Source organism: Peromyscus californicus, unplaced genomic scaffold (genome assembly GCF_007827085.1).
Source record: "Peromyscus californicus insignis strain IS unplaced genomic scaffold, ASM782708v3 Scaffold_1__1_contigs__length_55948999, whole genome shotgun sequence".
NCBI lineage: Eukaryota > Metazoa > Chordata > Mammalia > Rodentia > Cricetidae > Peromyscus > Peromyscus californicus.
In genome coordinates this window covers 49,133,690-49,151,103 of record NW_026294492.1, presented here as the reverse complement: position 1 = coordinate 49,151,103, position 17,414 = coordinate 49,133,690, and the positions used below count along the sequence as shown (strand labels likewise).

The 17,414-nt window shown below is 50.3% G+C and overlaps 1 protein-coding gene across 1 annotated transcript in view; it reads left to right on the top strand.

Annotated features, from left to right (window-relative positions):
* The window catches only part of Vav1 (vav guanine nucleotide exchange factor 1), a 51,739-nt gene extending 44,615 nt beyond the window's left edge, over nt 1-7,124 (top strand). The window contains exons 26-27 of the mRNA XM_052746785.1: nt 4,402-4,553; nt 6,821-7,124. Coding sequence (XP_052602745.1) covers nt 4,402-4,553; nt 6,821-6,874 — 206 coding nt within the window. The 3' untranslated portion in view covers nt 6,875-7,124. The remainder of the gene's footprint in view (nt 1-4,401; nt 4,554-6,820) is intronic.
* The last annotated feature ends 10,290 nt before the right edge of the window (nt 7,125-17,414 follow it).

Sequence of the window (17,414 nt, the reverse complement as noted above, 5' to 3'; positions counted from 1 at the left end):
CAGCACCTTCTCTCCGTGGAGGGAGAGCCAGGGGTTCCAGGGCCTGCCTGCCCCTACTTTTGGTTTTTGTAACTAATTTTTAAATGCTTATTTATGTGCCATTGTGTGATATTGGAGATTTCTCCTTTTATTTGTTAAAGATTGATTGATTGATTGTGTGTGTGTGTGTGTGTGTGTGTGTGTGTGTGTGTGTGTGTGTGACTCGAGCGCTGCCTTAGTTAGGGTTTCTGTGAAGAAACACCATGGCCACAGCAACTCTGATACGGAAAACATTTAACTGAGGTGGGTTGCTTATAGTTTAAGTCCATTATCATCATGGAGAAGAACATGGCGACATGCAGGCAGACATGGTGCTGGCCACATCTTGATCAGAAGGCAGCAGGAAGTAGACTGAGGCACTGGGCATGGCTTGGGCATGTATGAGACCTCAAAGCCCACCCCCTACAGTGACGTACTTCCTCCAACAAGACCACATCTCCTAATAGTGCCACTCCCTGTGAGCTTATGGGGGCCAATTACATTCAAACTGCCACATTCCACTCTCTGGTTCCCATAAGCTTGTAACAATATCATAATGCAAAATGCATTTAGTCCAACTTCAAAAGTCCCCATAGTCTATCACAGTCTCAACGATGTTGAAAAGTCAAAAGTTCAAAGTCTCTTCTGAGATTCATACACTCTCTTAATTGTAATTCCCTGTAAAATAAAACTTAAAAAAAAACCAGATCATAAACTTAAACATATAATGGCACAGGATATATGTTAGCATTTCAAAACACAGGAAAGGGAACATAGTGAGGAAATACTGGATCAAAGCAAGACCGAAAACCAGCTGGGCAAACTCCAAACATTGCGCCTCCATGACTGATGTCAAAGCACTCTTCAGATCTCCAGCTCCATTCAGCTTTGTTGACTGCAACACACTTCTTTCTCTTGGGCTGGTTCCACTCCCTGTTAGCAGCTCTCCTGGGCAGCCATCCCACGACTCTGGCATCGCCAGTATCTTGGGTTCTCCAAGGCAATCCGGGCTTCAACTTTGCAGCTTCACACACAGGCCTCTCTACTAGGCCTCCATTCAGGGACATCCTTAACACATGCCTGGCCTTAGCTTTCTTTAGGCATAGAGGCAAATTCCGTAACCCATTTCTTCTATCCTTAACTCCGAAGCTAGAATCATGTGACAGAAGCTGCCAAGTTCTGTTGCTTACTGGGGCTGTGTAGCCATAAGTTTTCTCCGGTCCTGCCCAGCCGTGGTCCTGCAGCTGCTTGGACCCAAGTAAACACATAGAGGCTTATATTATTTACAAACTGCATGGCCTGTGGCAGGCTTCTTGCTAGCCAGCTCTTATAACTTCACCCATTTCTATTTATCTGTAAGCTGCCACGTGGCTTCGTGGCTTACCGGTACTTTCACATCTTGCTTCTCCTGGTGGTGGTGGCTTCTCTCTCCAGACTCCTCCTTTCTCTTTCCTGTTTCTCTCCTTCGATTTCCCACCTGTCTCTAAGCTGCCTTGCCATAGTCCAAAGCAGCTTATTTATTAACCAATGGGAACAACATATGTTTACAGCGTATGGAAAGACATCCCCCAGCAGGGCTGGAACATGGCCCCCTTGTTCAACTACATCTTCACCAGCTTTCTGTCTTTTATTACCTAAGCTTGGCTGTCTTGGAACTTGCTCTGTAGACCAGGCTGGCCTCAAACTTAGAGATCCACCTGCCTCTGCCTTCTGAGTGCTGGAATTAAAGGCGTGCACCACCACACCCAGCTCTAAGCTTTTCTTTAATTCCTTTTCACAAGTTGGAAACTTATCTGGGTGGGATCTTGCTCTGGGATCACCATTCCCTTTAATCAATTTCTTCATTGATTTATCTTATTGAACACAGGACTTAGCTCCATTCCACTTCCTGGTGCCCCTTTTCTCAAGCCCCTTTTCTTTGTGTTTTTATTTGCTCAGCCTGCTATTTTTCATTATAGATCCTCATTAGAGTTACCACTAATAACCACGTGACAGAATCTATAACTGGCTGTTTTTTTTTAAAAAAAGATTTATTTTATTATGTATACAGTGTTCTGCCTACATGTATGCCTGCGGGTCAGAAGAGGGTGCCAGATCTCATTATAGATGGCTGTGAACCACCATGTGGTTGCTGGGAATTGAACTCAGGACCTCTGGAAAAACAACCAGTGTTCTTAACCTTTGAGCCATCTCTCCAGCCCTATAGCTGGCTGTTTTAAGATTTCTTCTGCTAACACAATTAATCCAAAACTCTTCACTTTGACCCCAGGTGGACTCTTTGGACAAGGGCAAAAAGCAGCCACATTCTTCACCAAAATATCACAAGAATGATCTCTAGGCAACATGCTAAAATTCTTCTCCTCTGAAAATTGCTGAGTATGCCCCTCACAGTTCAAATCACTCTTAGCACCACTATCTTCCATGCTTCTACTAGTAGGGCATGTTAAGCAGTGCTTAAAGCATTCCACTTGCCTTCAAACTCCCCAAGTCCAAACTCCTCCAAACAAAACCATGGTCCAGCCTATCACCGTTGTACTTTTAAAATGGTGGGAAGGAGTCACGCCATATAACAGCGTCCACATAGGAGGTTTATTGAGGGGAGGGGAGAGAGAAGGGGCAGAGAAGGGGGCAGGGACTGTTCCCTGGGGATGAGGAAGGAAAAGAGAAAGGAGACGGGAGGTGGGCAAGGCCTGCCTTTCATAAGGAAACGTAGCAAATGTGCACAGGGGTGCTCTTAGTGGCTGCAGCTGAGGATCTATCCTGTCAGGACCCTAAGGGCAGGCCAGTACAGGTGCCTAAATGCTAACAATCACAACAGTACCTCTGGCCATGGTGCCAACTTCTGTCTTAGTTAGGGTTTCTATTGCTGTGAAGAGACGCCATGACCATGACAACTATCAAGGAAAACAATTAATTGGGGTGACCCGCTTACAGTTTCAGAGGTTCAGTCCATTATCATCATGTCAGGGAGTATGGTGGCATGCAGACAGATACGGTGCTGGCCACATCTTGATCAGAAGGCAACAGGAAGTGGACTGAGGCACTGGACATTGCTTGGGCATATATGAGACCTTAAAACCCTCCCCTACAGTGACACACTTCCTCCAACAAGGCCACATCTCCTAATAGTGCCACTCCCTATGAGCTTATGGAGGCCAGTTACATTCAAACTACCCCAAGTGCGGCGTCTGTAGAGGCCAGAAAAGGGTGCTACATCCCCTGGAGCTGGAGTTACAGCTGCCCAATGTGGGTGCTGGGAACTGAACTCAGGTCCTCTGGAAGAGCAGCAAGTGTTCTTAATAGCTGAACCAACTCTCCAGCCCCTATTTTTAATTTTTAATCATGTGTATACATGTGTGTCTGTGTATTGCTCTGTGCACTTGAGTGCAGTGTCCACAGAATCTGGAGGAGAGTGTTAGATTTCCAGGAACTGGAGTTACAGGTGATTTGGAGCCTCCATGTGGGTGCTGGGAACTGAAGTCCTGAACCACCTCTCCAGCCACCCTTAATGACTTTTAAAAATATAGTCTACCCTCTCTGTGTATCTGAGTTTAATATGAAGGTTAAGGACGTACAGGTGTACAGAAATTGACTATATATGAAACACCATTAAAATGATTGAAAACCTGATCTCACCAGGTGTGATGTGCATCCTTATAATCCCAGCACTCAGGAGGCTGAGGCAGGATGGTGACAAATTTGGGCTCAGTGTGGGCTACATAGTGAGTTGGAACCACATTGGACTACATCATGAAACCTTACTTAAAATATTTAAATTTTCTAAATTTGGCCTGAGAGGACAGTGTTGGGAGTAGAGTTGTGTCCCTTCAGCCTAGAGGTCACCCAGTGGATGCTCTGGTTTCATGTCTATTGCTGTGATAAATGTCATGATGGAAAGCAATACATGGGAGAAAGGACTTACTTTAGTCCACAGTTCCAGGTTACTGTCCATCCCTGTGGGGGAGTCGCAGAGGCAGGGGCCTGAGGCAGCTGGCCACATCCCATCAGCAGTCAGGAGCAGAGAGAGATGAATGTGTGCTTGCTCTCTTTGTCCACTCTTAGTCAGCCCAAGACCCCCACCCCCACCCCGCTGCCTAGGGAATGGTGCCACTCATGGTGGGCTGGATCTCCCACATCAATTCACTTCACTAAGACAACTCCCACAGACATGTCCACAGGCCAACACAATGAAGACATCTCTCTCTCTGAGACTCTCTCCCCAGGTTATTCTAGGTTGGGTCAAGTTGACGATTGAAGCTAACCGTCAAAGAGACCCTTCAGCTAGGTGGTACCGTCCCGAGAGCGTGTCCCTCTCTACACTGTCCCCAGATGATGGCTGATATTTATCTCAGACGCTTAGGCATCTCATTTTTCTCTTCACAGCTGGAAGCACCAAGTATTTTGGCACCGCGAAAGCCCGCTATGACTTCTGTGCCCGGGACCGATCGGAACTGTCCCTTAAGGAGGGTGACATCATCAAGATCCTCAACAAGAAGGGACAGCAGGGCTGGTGGCGTGGGGAGATCTATGGCCGGGTGAGGCAGGAGGGGGAGGGCTAACTGGGTGGATGTGTGGGGCGTGGCTTGGCTGTGGTGGGATGGAGTGTGGTTCCCATGCAGGTCACCCTTAGTCTGAGGGGCAAAAGGACACAGATTTAACACATTTTCCCACCCACATCTATTTATTGAGAACATACTATGAGCTAGAGATTTTTCTGAGTGCAAAGGGAACATTGTCCAATGACTATCTTTGTGAAACAGTGAGATCATGTGACCTCTAACAAGGCAGTCACACCAGGGCGTGGTCAGGATGGTGATGGGAAAGAGGACCCCAAGCAGGGGAGCTCCTCACCCACCCTTCCAGAGGTTAGGGTGATGAGAGGCTAGGAGGGTAAGCAATAAAAAGGTTAAAGGGATAAAATGGCTGCCAGTGGGCTGGAAAGGTTCTAAGCTGGTACAGTGCTTGCATTATAAACCTGAAGACCGAGTTCAGTCTCCCGAACCCACCCATCCATCAGTTCATCCATTCCTCAGAACCCACCCATCCATCAGTTCACCCATTTATCAGGACCCACCCATCCATCAGTTCACCCATTCCTCAGAACCCACTCATCTATCAGTTCACCCATTCCTCAGAACCCACCCATCCACCAGTTCACCCATTTATCAGAACCCACTCATCCATCAGTTCATTCATTTATCAGAATCCACTCATCCATCAGTTCATCCATTCCACAGAACCCACTCATCCATCAGTTCATTCATTCATCAGAACCCACCCACCCACCAGTTCACTCATTCCATAGAACCCACCCATCCATCAGTTCATCCATTCATCAGACAAATTCCCCAGTGTATGCAAAGGCCCTGGAGTGAGAGGGTGATCGACAAATGTGGGAGATGCAGAGGAGGAATCTGTCTCGCTCACTGCTGTGTCACATGACTTGGCACATAGTAGGTGCTCCGTAACTACTGAATGCACGGAGAGGCAGACTTGGGGTGACCACAGTGGTCTTTGCCCACTCTGGTTCTAGTTAGAAGGAGAAAGATGCTCCTGAAGGTGCTTCAGGCCAGCTTGCTTTGGCTAAGTTCCTACTTTGTACTGTATGGATGGAGGCTTTCTCCATGTCATCCTCTGATGAATTTGAGCATCTAGCATTCCTCCTTGCTCGAAAGTTTTCTCAGTATTTTTTGAGTGAAGATAAGGACACTGGTTAGAACTTCTGTTCTATTGGGGGAAACATGTCACAAAGCTCCCATGACTTAGAGAAATGCTGAGATGATAAACACATTTGTTGTCACATTCAGTGAGTAATGGTGCACAGCTGGGGGTTGAGAGAGTCACTTAGACTGTTTAAGCAGGTCTGGGGCAGACAGGGTTCATCCAAGCATTCATGTGCAAGTCACCCATCTCTGTACAACCATTCTCTGTTTATGTGTCTGTCTCTCTACCCACCCGTCCTTCCACCCATGTATTCATCAAGCTATCATCTACCCACCATCCTTATGCCCATTTATCTATCAATCACCTATATATTTGTTCATCTATCACCCTACCCATTCACTCATCATCCACCCACCCACCCACCTACCCACCCATCTATCCCATCCACTCATGTATTTATGCACTAGCCATTCACCCACCCATCCACTTATCCACCAGTTCATCCATCTATCCATCCATCCATCCATGCATCCACCCACCCATCCATCCATTACCCATCCATCCCATCCACTAATGTATCTATGACCATCCATCTATCCATGCACTCATCTACTCATTTATCCATCCATCCATCCATCCACTCATTTATCCATCCATCTATCATTCACCCACCCACCCATCTATCCATCTGTCTACTCAACATTCCAAGAAATGTTAATAAAGTGTTTACTGAGCACTGGGACCTGTTCTAGGCTCTTGGGAGTCTGCTGAGTAGGAGACAAAACTCTCTGGCCTTGTCAACCTCATGTTGTGATGGGGGAGGGGAGTTGGCTTAGCAGTTAATCCTGTCAATCAGCAGAATACATAATCATTCATTATTATATCACGACGACAATGAGCTCTGTGGAGGACGATCAGGGCAAGGCTAGATGTGTGTGGAGTGGGTGTGGCTTACTTTGTTAAGCAGGGTGACTAGAAGACTTTACTGACAAGGTGACACATGAGCAGAGGGCCATCCTTGGGCATGCACAGTGGAGTAACAACAGGTGGGAAGGCCCCACGGCAGGAGGGGTCCAGCCTGCTGTGATGAGGGGCGAAGATGACAGATTTTTCTCATGGAGTTTTCTTCTGTCTCCAGATTGGCTGGTTCCCTTCCAACTACGTGGAGGAAGACTATTCTGAATACTGCTGAGCCTGGTGCCCTGCAGGACAGAGAGAGGAGAGAGAGGCAGATGCCTGCTGAGCCCAGGACGCCAGCAAGGTTGAGGGGCCTTGAGCGGTCCTCGATGGCAGAGCGTCTGGATGGAGAGCAGACAGCCGGTAGCCGTGTGGCAGGGTTCCCAGGATGAAGCCCAGATGGTTAATTTATAACACATTGATTGTCTCGAGTCCCCCAAGGAAGATGGGGCTTGAGGCAACTGCTTCTAATAAAATGAGGAGAGCAGGAATTGGCGTGCTCCAGACCGTCTGTAAGGGGAGCCACAGGAACGGTGCACACTGACAAAAGTTCATTCAGCACTGCCCTCTCACAACGAGGTCACCTTTCTCTGCCTTTTATGGTGCAGGTTGAAGGAGACCTGGAATTCCTACCTAGCAGGAGAAGGTGCTGTGCTTATAGGGCCGGGATTAGAGATCAAGTCTACACTTCACCCTCTCTTCTTTTCTGTCCTTTGTGCTTAAGATGGACCTTATGGAGGGTGGGTAGTATTGTGGGCAGACACACTACTGCTGAGCCCCTCACTGGGGTATTATAGGTGGAGTTCCACCCTGACCACGCCCCCAGCCCCTCACTGGGGGATTCTAGGCGGGGCTCCACCCTGACCACGCCCCCAGCCCCTCACTGGGGATTCTAGGCGGGGCTCCACCCTGACCACGCCCCCAGCCCCTCACTAGGGGGTTCTAGGCGGGGCTCCACCCTGACCACGCCCCCAGCACCTCACTGGGGGATTCTAGGTGGGGCTCCACCCTGACCACGCCCCCAGCACCTCACTGGGGGATTCTAGGTGGGGCTCTACCCTGACCACGCCCCCAGCCCTTCACTTGGGGGATTCCAGGCAGGGCTTCCACTGCTGTGCCACAACTCCAGTTACTTTAAAATCAGGGTCTTACTCTATAGCCCAGACTGGCCTTGAGCTCATTCTAGCCCAGGCTGGCCTTCAACTGGTCATCCTCCTGCCTCAACTTTTTGAATGGCCTAAATGACAGGCTTCCACCATCATTTGCTTTTCTTGTAGTAGAAGTTAATGATTTGAGTTCCCTCCTTCCACATTACACTGAACAAGGGAAGCAATCTCGATATATACTCTCCAGAAATCCAGCTTGAATCCTACAAACCTTGGCCCAGGTGTGCCAGGGAGACAACTGGCTTTCTTCTGTCACCCTGCTTCCTGCAGAGACATCATTGGTAGCACTGGAGCCCTTGGCACAAGCCAGACCTGAGTTTTCTTTGCCTGCCGCATAGAACAACTGCACTCGGGTTTACCCAGGGTCGTTTTCCTGTTGCCCTGGTGTGGTTATTAATCACGACCTGTGTCCAAGCCTGATGTTCGTTGCTGGGGCAAACAACCTGACCAAAAGCTACTTGGGGAGGGGAGGGTCTGCGTTTGGCCACACTTCCAGGTCACAGTCCATCACTGGTGAAGTCAGGGCAGGAGTTGAGGTAGGAACTGAAGCAGAGGCCGTGGAGGATGCTCTTATGGCTCAGCTGCCTTTCTTACATCCCGGGACCTCCTGTCGAGGCGTGGTGCCGCCCGTAGCAGACACCACCAATCAAGATGACCTCTCTCAGACACAGCCATGGGTCAGTCTGATCTGGTTAGCCCTTCAGTTTAGACTCCCTGAGAGTAGCCGTGGTCAGTGGACAGCAAAGCTCACTAGGACACTGTCCCACTCTCCAGAGTGTCACATTTGCGTGGCACGTACTCTTCTGGTTGGTGGGATAAAACACTCTGGCCAAAGCAGCTTAGGGCAGGGAGGTTTGTTGTGGTTCATGGTTGCCGGGCACAGTCCTTCACGGCAAGGAAGGCATGGTGGCCAGCGTGTGAGGTGCCAGGTCACAGGGCATTCACAGCCAGGAAGTGGAGAGATGAGTGCTGGTGCTCAGTCTAGCACCCCAACCCTTGGGATGGGGTCATCCATATTCAGGGTGGGTCTTTCCACATCAGTTTACCTAATGTAGACAATCTCTCACAGGCATGACCAGAGAACGCCAGAGCCTGGCAAGTCCACAGTGTCACCGTCACGGTTTTGCTGTCCTAGACTGTCTCATCTGCAGTCAGACTCCAAGATAAGGATTTGGGGTTATAAGGTTTCTCTGGGAGGTTTCACAGTGTCTTCAGAATAGAGTTGGGGGTGCCATATGAACTCTACCTCCTTTTCTTTTTGTCTGTGTGTGCACACGTGTGCGTATGTGTGCGTTCGTATGTGTGCCAGGGCACACATGAGTGTATCTGTTCTTGCAGGTGTGTGCATGGCTGTGTGGAGGCCAGGGGACAGCCTCGAATGTTGTTTCTCATGCGTCATCCATTGTCTCTTTGAGGTAGGGTCTCTCACTTGTCTGGAATGCTGTCAGCAAGCTGCCAGGCGGGAGGGCGCCGTGGGCGGGAGGGCGCCGTGGGCGGGAGGGCTGCAGCCCTGGTGCTTTCTCTTGGTGCAGGGAGGATGAGGGATGGCAAAGCTCCTCCAAAAAATTAAAAAGGTCTTAGCTGGGCAGTGGTGGTGCATGCCTTTAATCCCAGCACTGCAGAGCGAGATCCCGAACAGCCAGAGCTACACAGAGAAACACTGTCTCAAAACAACAAAAAAGTTCTTTATTCTAGGGCTGGAGAGCTGGGTCATCGCTTAAGAGCACTGGCTGCTCTTGCAAAGGACCAGGGTTTAACCCCCCACACCCACACGGCATTTCACAACCACCTGTAACTTCAGTTCGTGGGCTCTGATGCCCTCTGCTGGCCTCTGCAGGTACAACACACACCGTGCACAGGCAGACTGGCAAAGCACCCACACCCATAAAACAATCTTCAAAAATGTCTTCTTTCTTTCTTTTCTTTCGGGACAGAGTACTCATGGCTGCCCTGGAATTTTCTCTGTAGCCCAGGCTGGCCTCAAACTCACAGAGATCCCCCGGCCTCTTCCTCCTGAGTGCTGGGATTAAAGGCATGCACCACTACTGCCCAGCCTTAAAAATGTTTCTTTATTCTTGAGGATTTCATATATGCATACAATGAGATATGACCATGGCTACCCTGCCACATCTCCCCTCCAGCTCATCCATACTTCACTCCACATTTTCCCCTCTTAACTTCATGTCTCAAAACAAACAAACAAACAAACAAACAAACAAACAATCCACCACCAAGTCCAGTTACTGCTGCCCGTATGGGCAGGGCCGTGTGGCCATCCACTGGAGTGTAGAACTACAGGTGGCCACACCCTCAGCAAAGAACGACTCGGCGAGGGGTGAGGCCTGGAGAACCCTGAGTCTGTGCTGGGACTGTGGCTGGCTTGGTCTTACGCAGGTGCCCACCGCTGCTGTCCCTGTGTGTCATCGGCATGCCATGTCCCGAAGACAGCGTCTCAGTGACTCTTCCCCACCCCGCTGCTCTGACGTTCTTCCCGCTTCCTCTTCTGTGGTGTTCACTGAGCCTCGGTGGTGGGGCTAATACGGCTGTTCCATTTAGGGATGAACTCCATCTTGTGCTCTCAGCACTTTCCACTGCAGGGACCAGGCTCCGCGACCCAGGCTGAGGGCTGCCCCAGTCTGTGGGTGTGCACACAAATATTCAGAAGGTACTTTGGTGACACGACCGTTCAGGAAAACAACAGCAGCCCGGTGATGCTCCAGGGCCATGACCTCCCAGCCTTGGGTCATGACCTCCCAGCTGTGGGCTAGGACTCCAAGCCCAGGGTCATGACCTCCCATCCCTTCCTCAGCCATAACCTCCCAGGTGAGAGCTTTTGACCAGGGTCACAGTTCTAGGCAGGAAATTGTTCCCGTGGAAGGGAACTTAACTTTCTTTTATCTATTTTGTTATCGTTTGTTTTGGGGACAGGGTCTCGTGAGTCTCACACTGGCTGTGAACTCACTATGTAGCTGGGGATGACCTTGAACTTCTGGGATGACAGGCCTGTGTCACCACACCTGGTTTATCGTATGCTGGGGGTTGAAACAGGGGTCTCCTGCATCTTGGGGAGAGCGCTACCCACTGGGCTGCATCCTCACCCAGCCCAGAGGAACATCTTTTCTCATGGTGCCCTCTTTGGGTTGTGGGTGGACTTGTGGGGACAGGGTTCCATCTCTTTACCACCTCATACTGTAGCTCATTTTCTCCTGTCTGTCGGTCTGTCTGTCTGTTCCCTTGGCTTCAGGTTCCTGTTTATTTTTACATGTTCTTATTAGGGCTATTACTTATACCGAACAATGAGTTTTGTTATGACATTTCCCTACGTGTATGATGCATTTTGATTGTATCCTCCAGCATCCTCCTTGCCCCGCCCACTCCTGCTATCCCCTCCTCTTCCCACCTGGTCTGCCTTCTACTTTCAGGTCTGGTTTTTGATGGAACACTGAATTCCATCAGGGTTGAAATGAGAAGCTGTTTACAGGAGTGTGGGCCACTGAGCTGTGGCTACACCACTGAAGAAATGGCTATCCTTCTCCTGGAGACCAGCTGTCTATCAACCCCAGGAAGGGGCGGGGCTTCACAAGCCCCTCCCCTCCAAACTGATAACTCCATCAGGCATCAGCAAGGGGCGGGTCCTCACGAGCCCCTCCAGCTGTGCCCTGTTGGTCCTGTTTCAGAAAAGGCCTGGGCATCAGACCGCTTCTCTTCAACATATATTATTCATGCCCTGGCGACGCTTTCCTATTGAATAGACTTTATTTTTAAGATTGTGGTTAAACAGAGCATGAGCTTGACCACCTCTGCCATTCTGAGCGTTTTAACCATTGCTAAGTATAGTCATGCCTCCAGCACCAATGCCCACCTTCCAGAACTTTCTCATCATTTGTGCTACATAACCCTCTGCCCTCTGCTCCCAGGTCTTGGCAGTTCCTATCTGGTTAGATTTTATCCACAGTACTTTAAGGCTAAGTCAAGAGCCAGAAGTCGGCTTATTTGTGTGGGTTTCTTCCCATCGGCGGGGATCACCCTTACCACGCACAAATAACAGAAGGGCTAGTGTGGGCGGACAGGGATAGGACAGGACCTCAGAGTGTACATTAAGCAGGAAGGCGCCACTGTATTGAGCGTCCCTGTGGCCCAATGTCAGATCCAGCTTTGTGGGCCGTGGAGAATGGTGGCTGAGACGTAATGGAGACTTGGAGATCATCTCACCCCCTGGGAAATTAACTGCACATTTGGGGGGATGACTGTGCCTTTCTGTACCAGGGAGACAGAGACATACTTTTTTGAAGACACAGCATCATGATGTGGCCAGGGAGACAGCTCAGAGGTTGAGGGCTCTTGCCTGAGTTAGAATCCCTGACACACAAGTAAAAAGCTGGGCTTGGTCATATGCACCCACAGCACCAGCCCTCTGAGGGGTGGAGGCAGGGGCTTGCTGGGGTTTGCTGACTATCAGCTGAGCTCTGGCTTCAGCAAGAGACCACGTGTCAGGGGAATACATTGGGAATGATAGTCTCCTGTGGTCTGCACACCTGTGAGGGTGTGGGCACCTACATATACAGGTGTGAATATCACACACACACACACACACACACACACAAAGCCGAGTCTCAGTGCCAAGTCACTCTCTCATCACTCCAGTGCAATGGTTCTCAACCTGTGGGTCACGGCCCCTTTGTGGGTCAAAGGACCACCACAGGGGTCAGATATCAGATATCCTGCATATCGGATATTTACAGAATGATTCATAACAGTAGCAAAATTACAGTTATGAAGTAGCAACAAAATAACTGTATGGTTGGGGGTCACCACAACCTGAGGAACTGTACTAAAGGGTCACAGTATTAGGAAGGCTGAGAACCACTGCTCCAGTGGCTACCAGAGGCCACAGCACTGCCTGGTTCTCTCTCAGGAAGGCCAAGGCCTCATGCACACACCTGGCCCAGGACAGGCTTTGGCTCAGGAGTCTGGTGTGAAGTGCTTACCATATCTGAGGGACCTGGGAAGGCCCTGTTGGGGGAGGCAGTGGCTTCACAAACATCGAGGACTGCATTAGAGTTCGCTGGAGGAACAGGACTGATGGAATGAATATAGAACACGGGAGGATTCATCAGTTTGGCTCACACAGTATAACCCGGGCTGTCCACAGCGGCTGCCTGCGTGCTGCAGAGGCTGAGAACCTGGTAGCAGCTCAGTTTATGCGGTGGGTGTCTCGGAGTCCAGATTTGAAGGGCTGGAGGATTCCAGGACAGGGCCAAGTCTTCAATCCATGTCTGAAGAGGATGGTAGGAGCAACACTGAGGTAACAACAGAGTAGATGCACTAGCCAGCTAGGGGAAAAAACAAACAGGCAAAAATCAATAGCATTTCCCTCTCTGGAGCTGCCAGCTGCTGTCCGGGAGCACCCACCCCAAGGTAATCCTGAATGTCCCCAGAGACTCCCCCAGAAGCGTATCTCTCAGTTGATTCCAGTTCCAGTCAAGTTGACAGCCAAAGTTAATCATTGCAAGGATCACGGCAATGGATGCTGACCTTTTCCATGGTTCTTCCGTGGGAAGGAGAGGCTGGACCATGTGATGTTGAGGAATCAGAGGTCATGGATTTGTTCTTGGAGTAACTTGGGGTGTTTATTCCACCTTGAGCAAGGGGCCTCAAGATCACGATGGGGAAACCTACAGAGACAGCCAAAGCAAACTAGTGGGAACTCATGATACTTAGACCAACAGCTGTGGAGCCTCCACAGGACTGGACTAGGTCCTCTGCATAACAAGACAGTTAGGTAGCTTGATCTGCTCAGGGGCCCCCTGTCGGTAGGATCAAGATCCATCCCTGGTGCATGAGCTGGCTTTGTGGAAACCACTGTCTATGGTGGGACACCTCGCACAGCCTTGAGGCAGGGGGAGGGGCTCGGACCTGCCTTGACTGAATGTACCAGGCTCTGCTGACTCCCCACGGGAGGCCTTACTTTCTTGTAGGAGAGAATGGGTGGTGAGTGGGCGGGGAAAGGCTAGAGGAGGAAAGAGAGTAAATTGGTATGCAAAATGTGACTGGTATGTAAAATAAATAATACAATTTCTTAGTAAAAAGAAGAAAAAAAAGGCTCAGGCCAGCAGAAGTTCGTATTAGTTATCTCAGTGTTTCGCTGCGTGGGCTCCAGCTGATTGGGAAGGTTGAGGAACCTTTAGGTGGTGGGGCCCCTGTTTGGGAGTTAGTTCACTAGGCTGGCCTCCCAGCCTGGCGGCCTCAGTGAGCTCCCGAGTCAGTGAGACCCTGCTTCAAAGAAACAAGAGGAAGGAGCATGAGGAATGGCATCATACACACATGAGAGCATGCGCACGCACCCCCACCTCCCCAATGCACACACATGCATGTGTGCACAGCTGACGAACACAGCCACAAAGACACAAATCTACTCATTGTAGGGATTTAAAAACATGGACGACGACGTGGGAAATCCAGATACAGTCTTCATTCTGTGGCTGTGATATCACAGTCCATCGCTGAGGGAAGTTAAGGCAGGAACCATGGAGGAAGGCTGCTCTCTGGCTTGCCCACTCCTGATCACGCCAGGGGAGCTTCATTACACATCCCAGACCCACCTGCCTAGGGGTGGCTCTGCCCACAGGGGGCCGGGCCCTCCTGCCTTAATCACCAATCCAAACAACCTCTCACCCTCATGCTCACAGGCCGATCTGATCTGGTAATTCCTTAGTCCAGGCTTCCTATGACTCTAGGCTGCATCGGACTGACAATCAAAGGTAGCTGGGACACTGTTCACACACGATTACCACAAAACATTGCCACCTGCATGTCCGGCATGTTGTTCCCAGACACAGACATACACAGACTACTTTGTGATGCTCAGTTTTAATCACCAACTGGACCCAACCTAGAATCATCTGGGAAGAGAGTCTCAATGAGGGACTGTCTACACGGGCTTAGTCTGTGGGCGTGTCTATGCGGGATTGTCTTAATTGTGTTAATTGATGTGGGAAGGCCCCGCCCACAGTGGGTGGCACCATTCCCTAGGCAGGGGTCCTGAACTGTGGAGGAGTGAGCAAGCTGGCCTCCATTTCTCTGCTCTTGACCGTGGTTGTCATGTGACCAACTGTTTGCCGCGTTTGTCTTGACTACCCCACAACGACCCAGCTGTAATCTGGAATTGTAAAATCAAACAACCCCTTTCTCTCTAAAACAGCTGCTCTAGGGATTTAAAAACATGGATGAAGACGTGGGAAATCCAGATACAGTCTTCAAATGCAGCGAGAGGTAGGACGGGTCCAAGGCAGACGGCAGGAAATTAAAGGCACGATCGCCCCCTGATGGACGTGCGCCGTAACTACCACGTCAGCGGCTGGGCGGTTGCTCCCAAAGGGGAGAGAGGAGATTGCGCGTGTCTGTGGGTGTGCTCACCTGTGTTTGCTCACAAGTCTGTGTATATGAGCCCAGGGAGGCCCAGAAAGGGACCCTGGTACTTCTGGCACCTCCATTTATCCTTCTAGAGGGGACAGCGGCACTACTGGGGTGGAGTGGTGTCTTCAGCTTATTTTTTAGGTTTCTTAGTAAAGTTATTTGATTGGTGGGCACGCGCGCGCGAGTGTCACAGGAGCGCGTGGAGGTCAGAGGACAACTCGTGGGGGTCAGTTCTCTCTTTTCCACCACCTAGGTTGAACTCAGGCCATTAGGTTTGGCGGCGAGCTTCCTTACTCGCTGGGCCATCACACCGCCCTCCAAATATTTTAACATTACATACTTTTCTTTAAAAAACATTTAAAACTTATTTTTATCTCTAGTAATTTCTAGGCGGATCTGAGCTTCAGTTGTTGAATTGGTGCCCTGGACAATTATATTTTATTTTATTTTTTTATTTTTTTTTAAAGAGAAATGCATTTATCAAAGGAATGACCCATCTGATGGTGGAATTCCATGCGACGGAGTCAGGCACCGGGCTGGCTTGTCCCTAGGACTCCGGCAGGCCTGTTTTCTCCCTCCCTGGTTCTGGGAAGCCCTGGTTTCTCTCCAGGAACACTGAGATGGCTAACCCCACAATGCTCACTTGCAGCTGTGTGCTGCCATCTAGCGTCCATAATGCTATATCACTTTATGTTTATATTGCCCTCCCAGCTCCTCCCAGATCTACTCACCCCAACCTTCTCCCAACACAGTGCCCTCCTCCTTTTTTTAATTTAAAATAACCCGTCCAGTCCAATTTGGGGCGTCCACGTAGTCCTCGGTGAGTGACAATCCACTGGAGTATGGTCAACCTAGAGGGGTCTGTGGGGACACCCTTGGGAAAGCTGCCTCCCGCTCCCCTGGCGGCCACCCATTGTCCGTAGCTCCTCCGTCAGGGTGTGGTCATGAGCCCCTCCGCTCCGTGCTGCGAGGCTGACTGTCCATCCGGTGAGGCCACCACAGCGGCTGTGTGGACCTGAGTGCTGGGATCCTGTCCTGCCCGGAAGACACTGGTTTGCTCTGGTCCTGCCTGACCTCGGACTCTTACAGTCCTCCTGTCTCCCGAGCCTCGGGGAGAGGGGGGGTTCTATTTTATTTTTTGAGACAGGTTCTTCCATGGGTCCGGCGTTCAATATGTGAGTTGGCTGGCCAGTGGGATCCTTCAGTCTTCACGCCCTCTCCCTCCCCAGGGCTGGATTACAGAGTCGCAGCCCCATGCCTGCGCCTCCAGGATCCATCACTCTCCACACGCCCCTTCCCAGGGATGGATTACAAAGTCGCATTCTCATACCTGGGCTTTAAAATTGCGGGTCTGCAGAGCACACTCAGGTTCCCATGCTTGCTCAGCAAACACTTTACTGACTGAGCTCCACTCCTCTTTCCCTGGGTCTCATTATGTAGCCAACCAACGCTGGCTTTGCACTCCTATATCCTCCTGCCTCAGCCTCCTGAGTACCTGGGATTACAAACCTGTACCACGAGGGTGGGCTAATGGGAGCATTATATGTGTTAATACAAACGTGGGCTGGGCGTGGTGGCGCACACACAAAAACGTCATTAAAATAGTGTGTTGAGCCGGCCGTGGTGGCACACGCCTTAGACAGGCGGATCTCAGTGAGTTCGAGGCCAGCCTGGGCTACAGAGCGAGTTCCAGGACAGCCAAAGCTAAACAGAGAAACCCTGTCTCGAAAACCAAAACCGGAGGTGTGGGCGGGCAGGGAGATGGCTCTAAGGTAAAAGTGTTGCTGCCAGTTCTGATGATCGGAGTTTGATCTCGGACTCACGAGGTGCAAGGCGAGAACCCACTCTTCTATGAAGTTGTCTTCTGACCTCCACAGGCGCACAGTGGCATATTCAAATAAATAAATGGAAAAAAAAACCGTTGAAGGGATTGGGGATGCTAACTGCCTCAAGTTTCCATCATTTCACGCTGAATGTGTGTCCCAAATTATTATGGTATGCATCATACATTGGAAAAAAAAGAACAGACTAGCCACACAGCCTGTGTGGTTTGGAGTAGCATCGCAAAGAGGGAAGGGAGGTGAGATCTTGGATCTTTTTGAAGTCCCGATTAGGAGCCAGCGTCTCTCTGGATGGTGTGCTTTTCCCGAGGGTTGTTGGATAAAAGGGCAGAGTGGGGACTGGAGAGTTGGC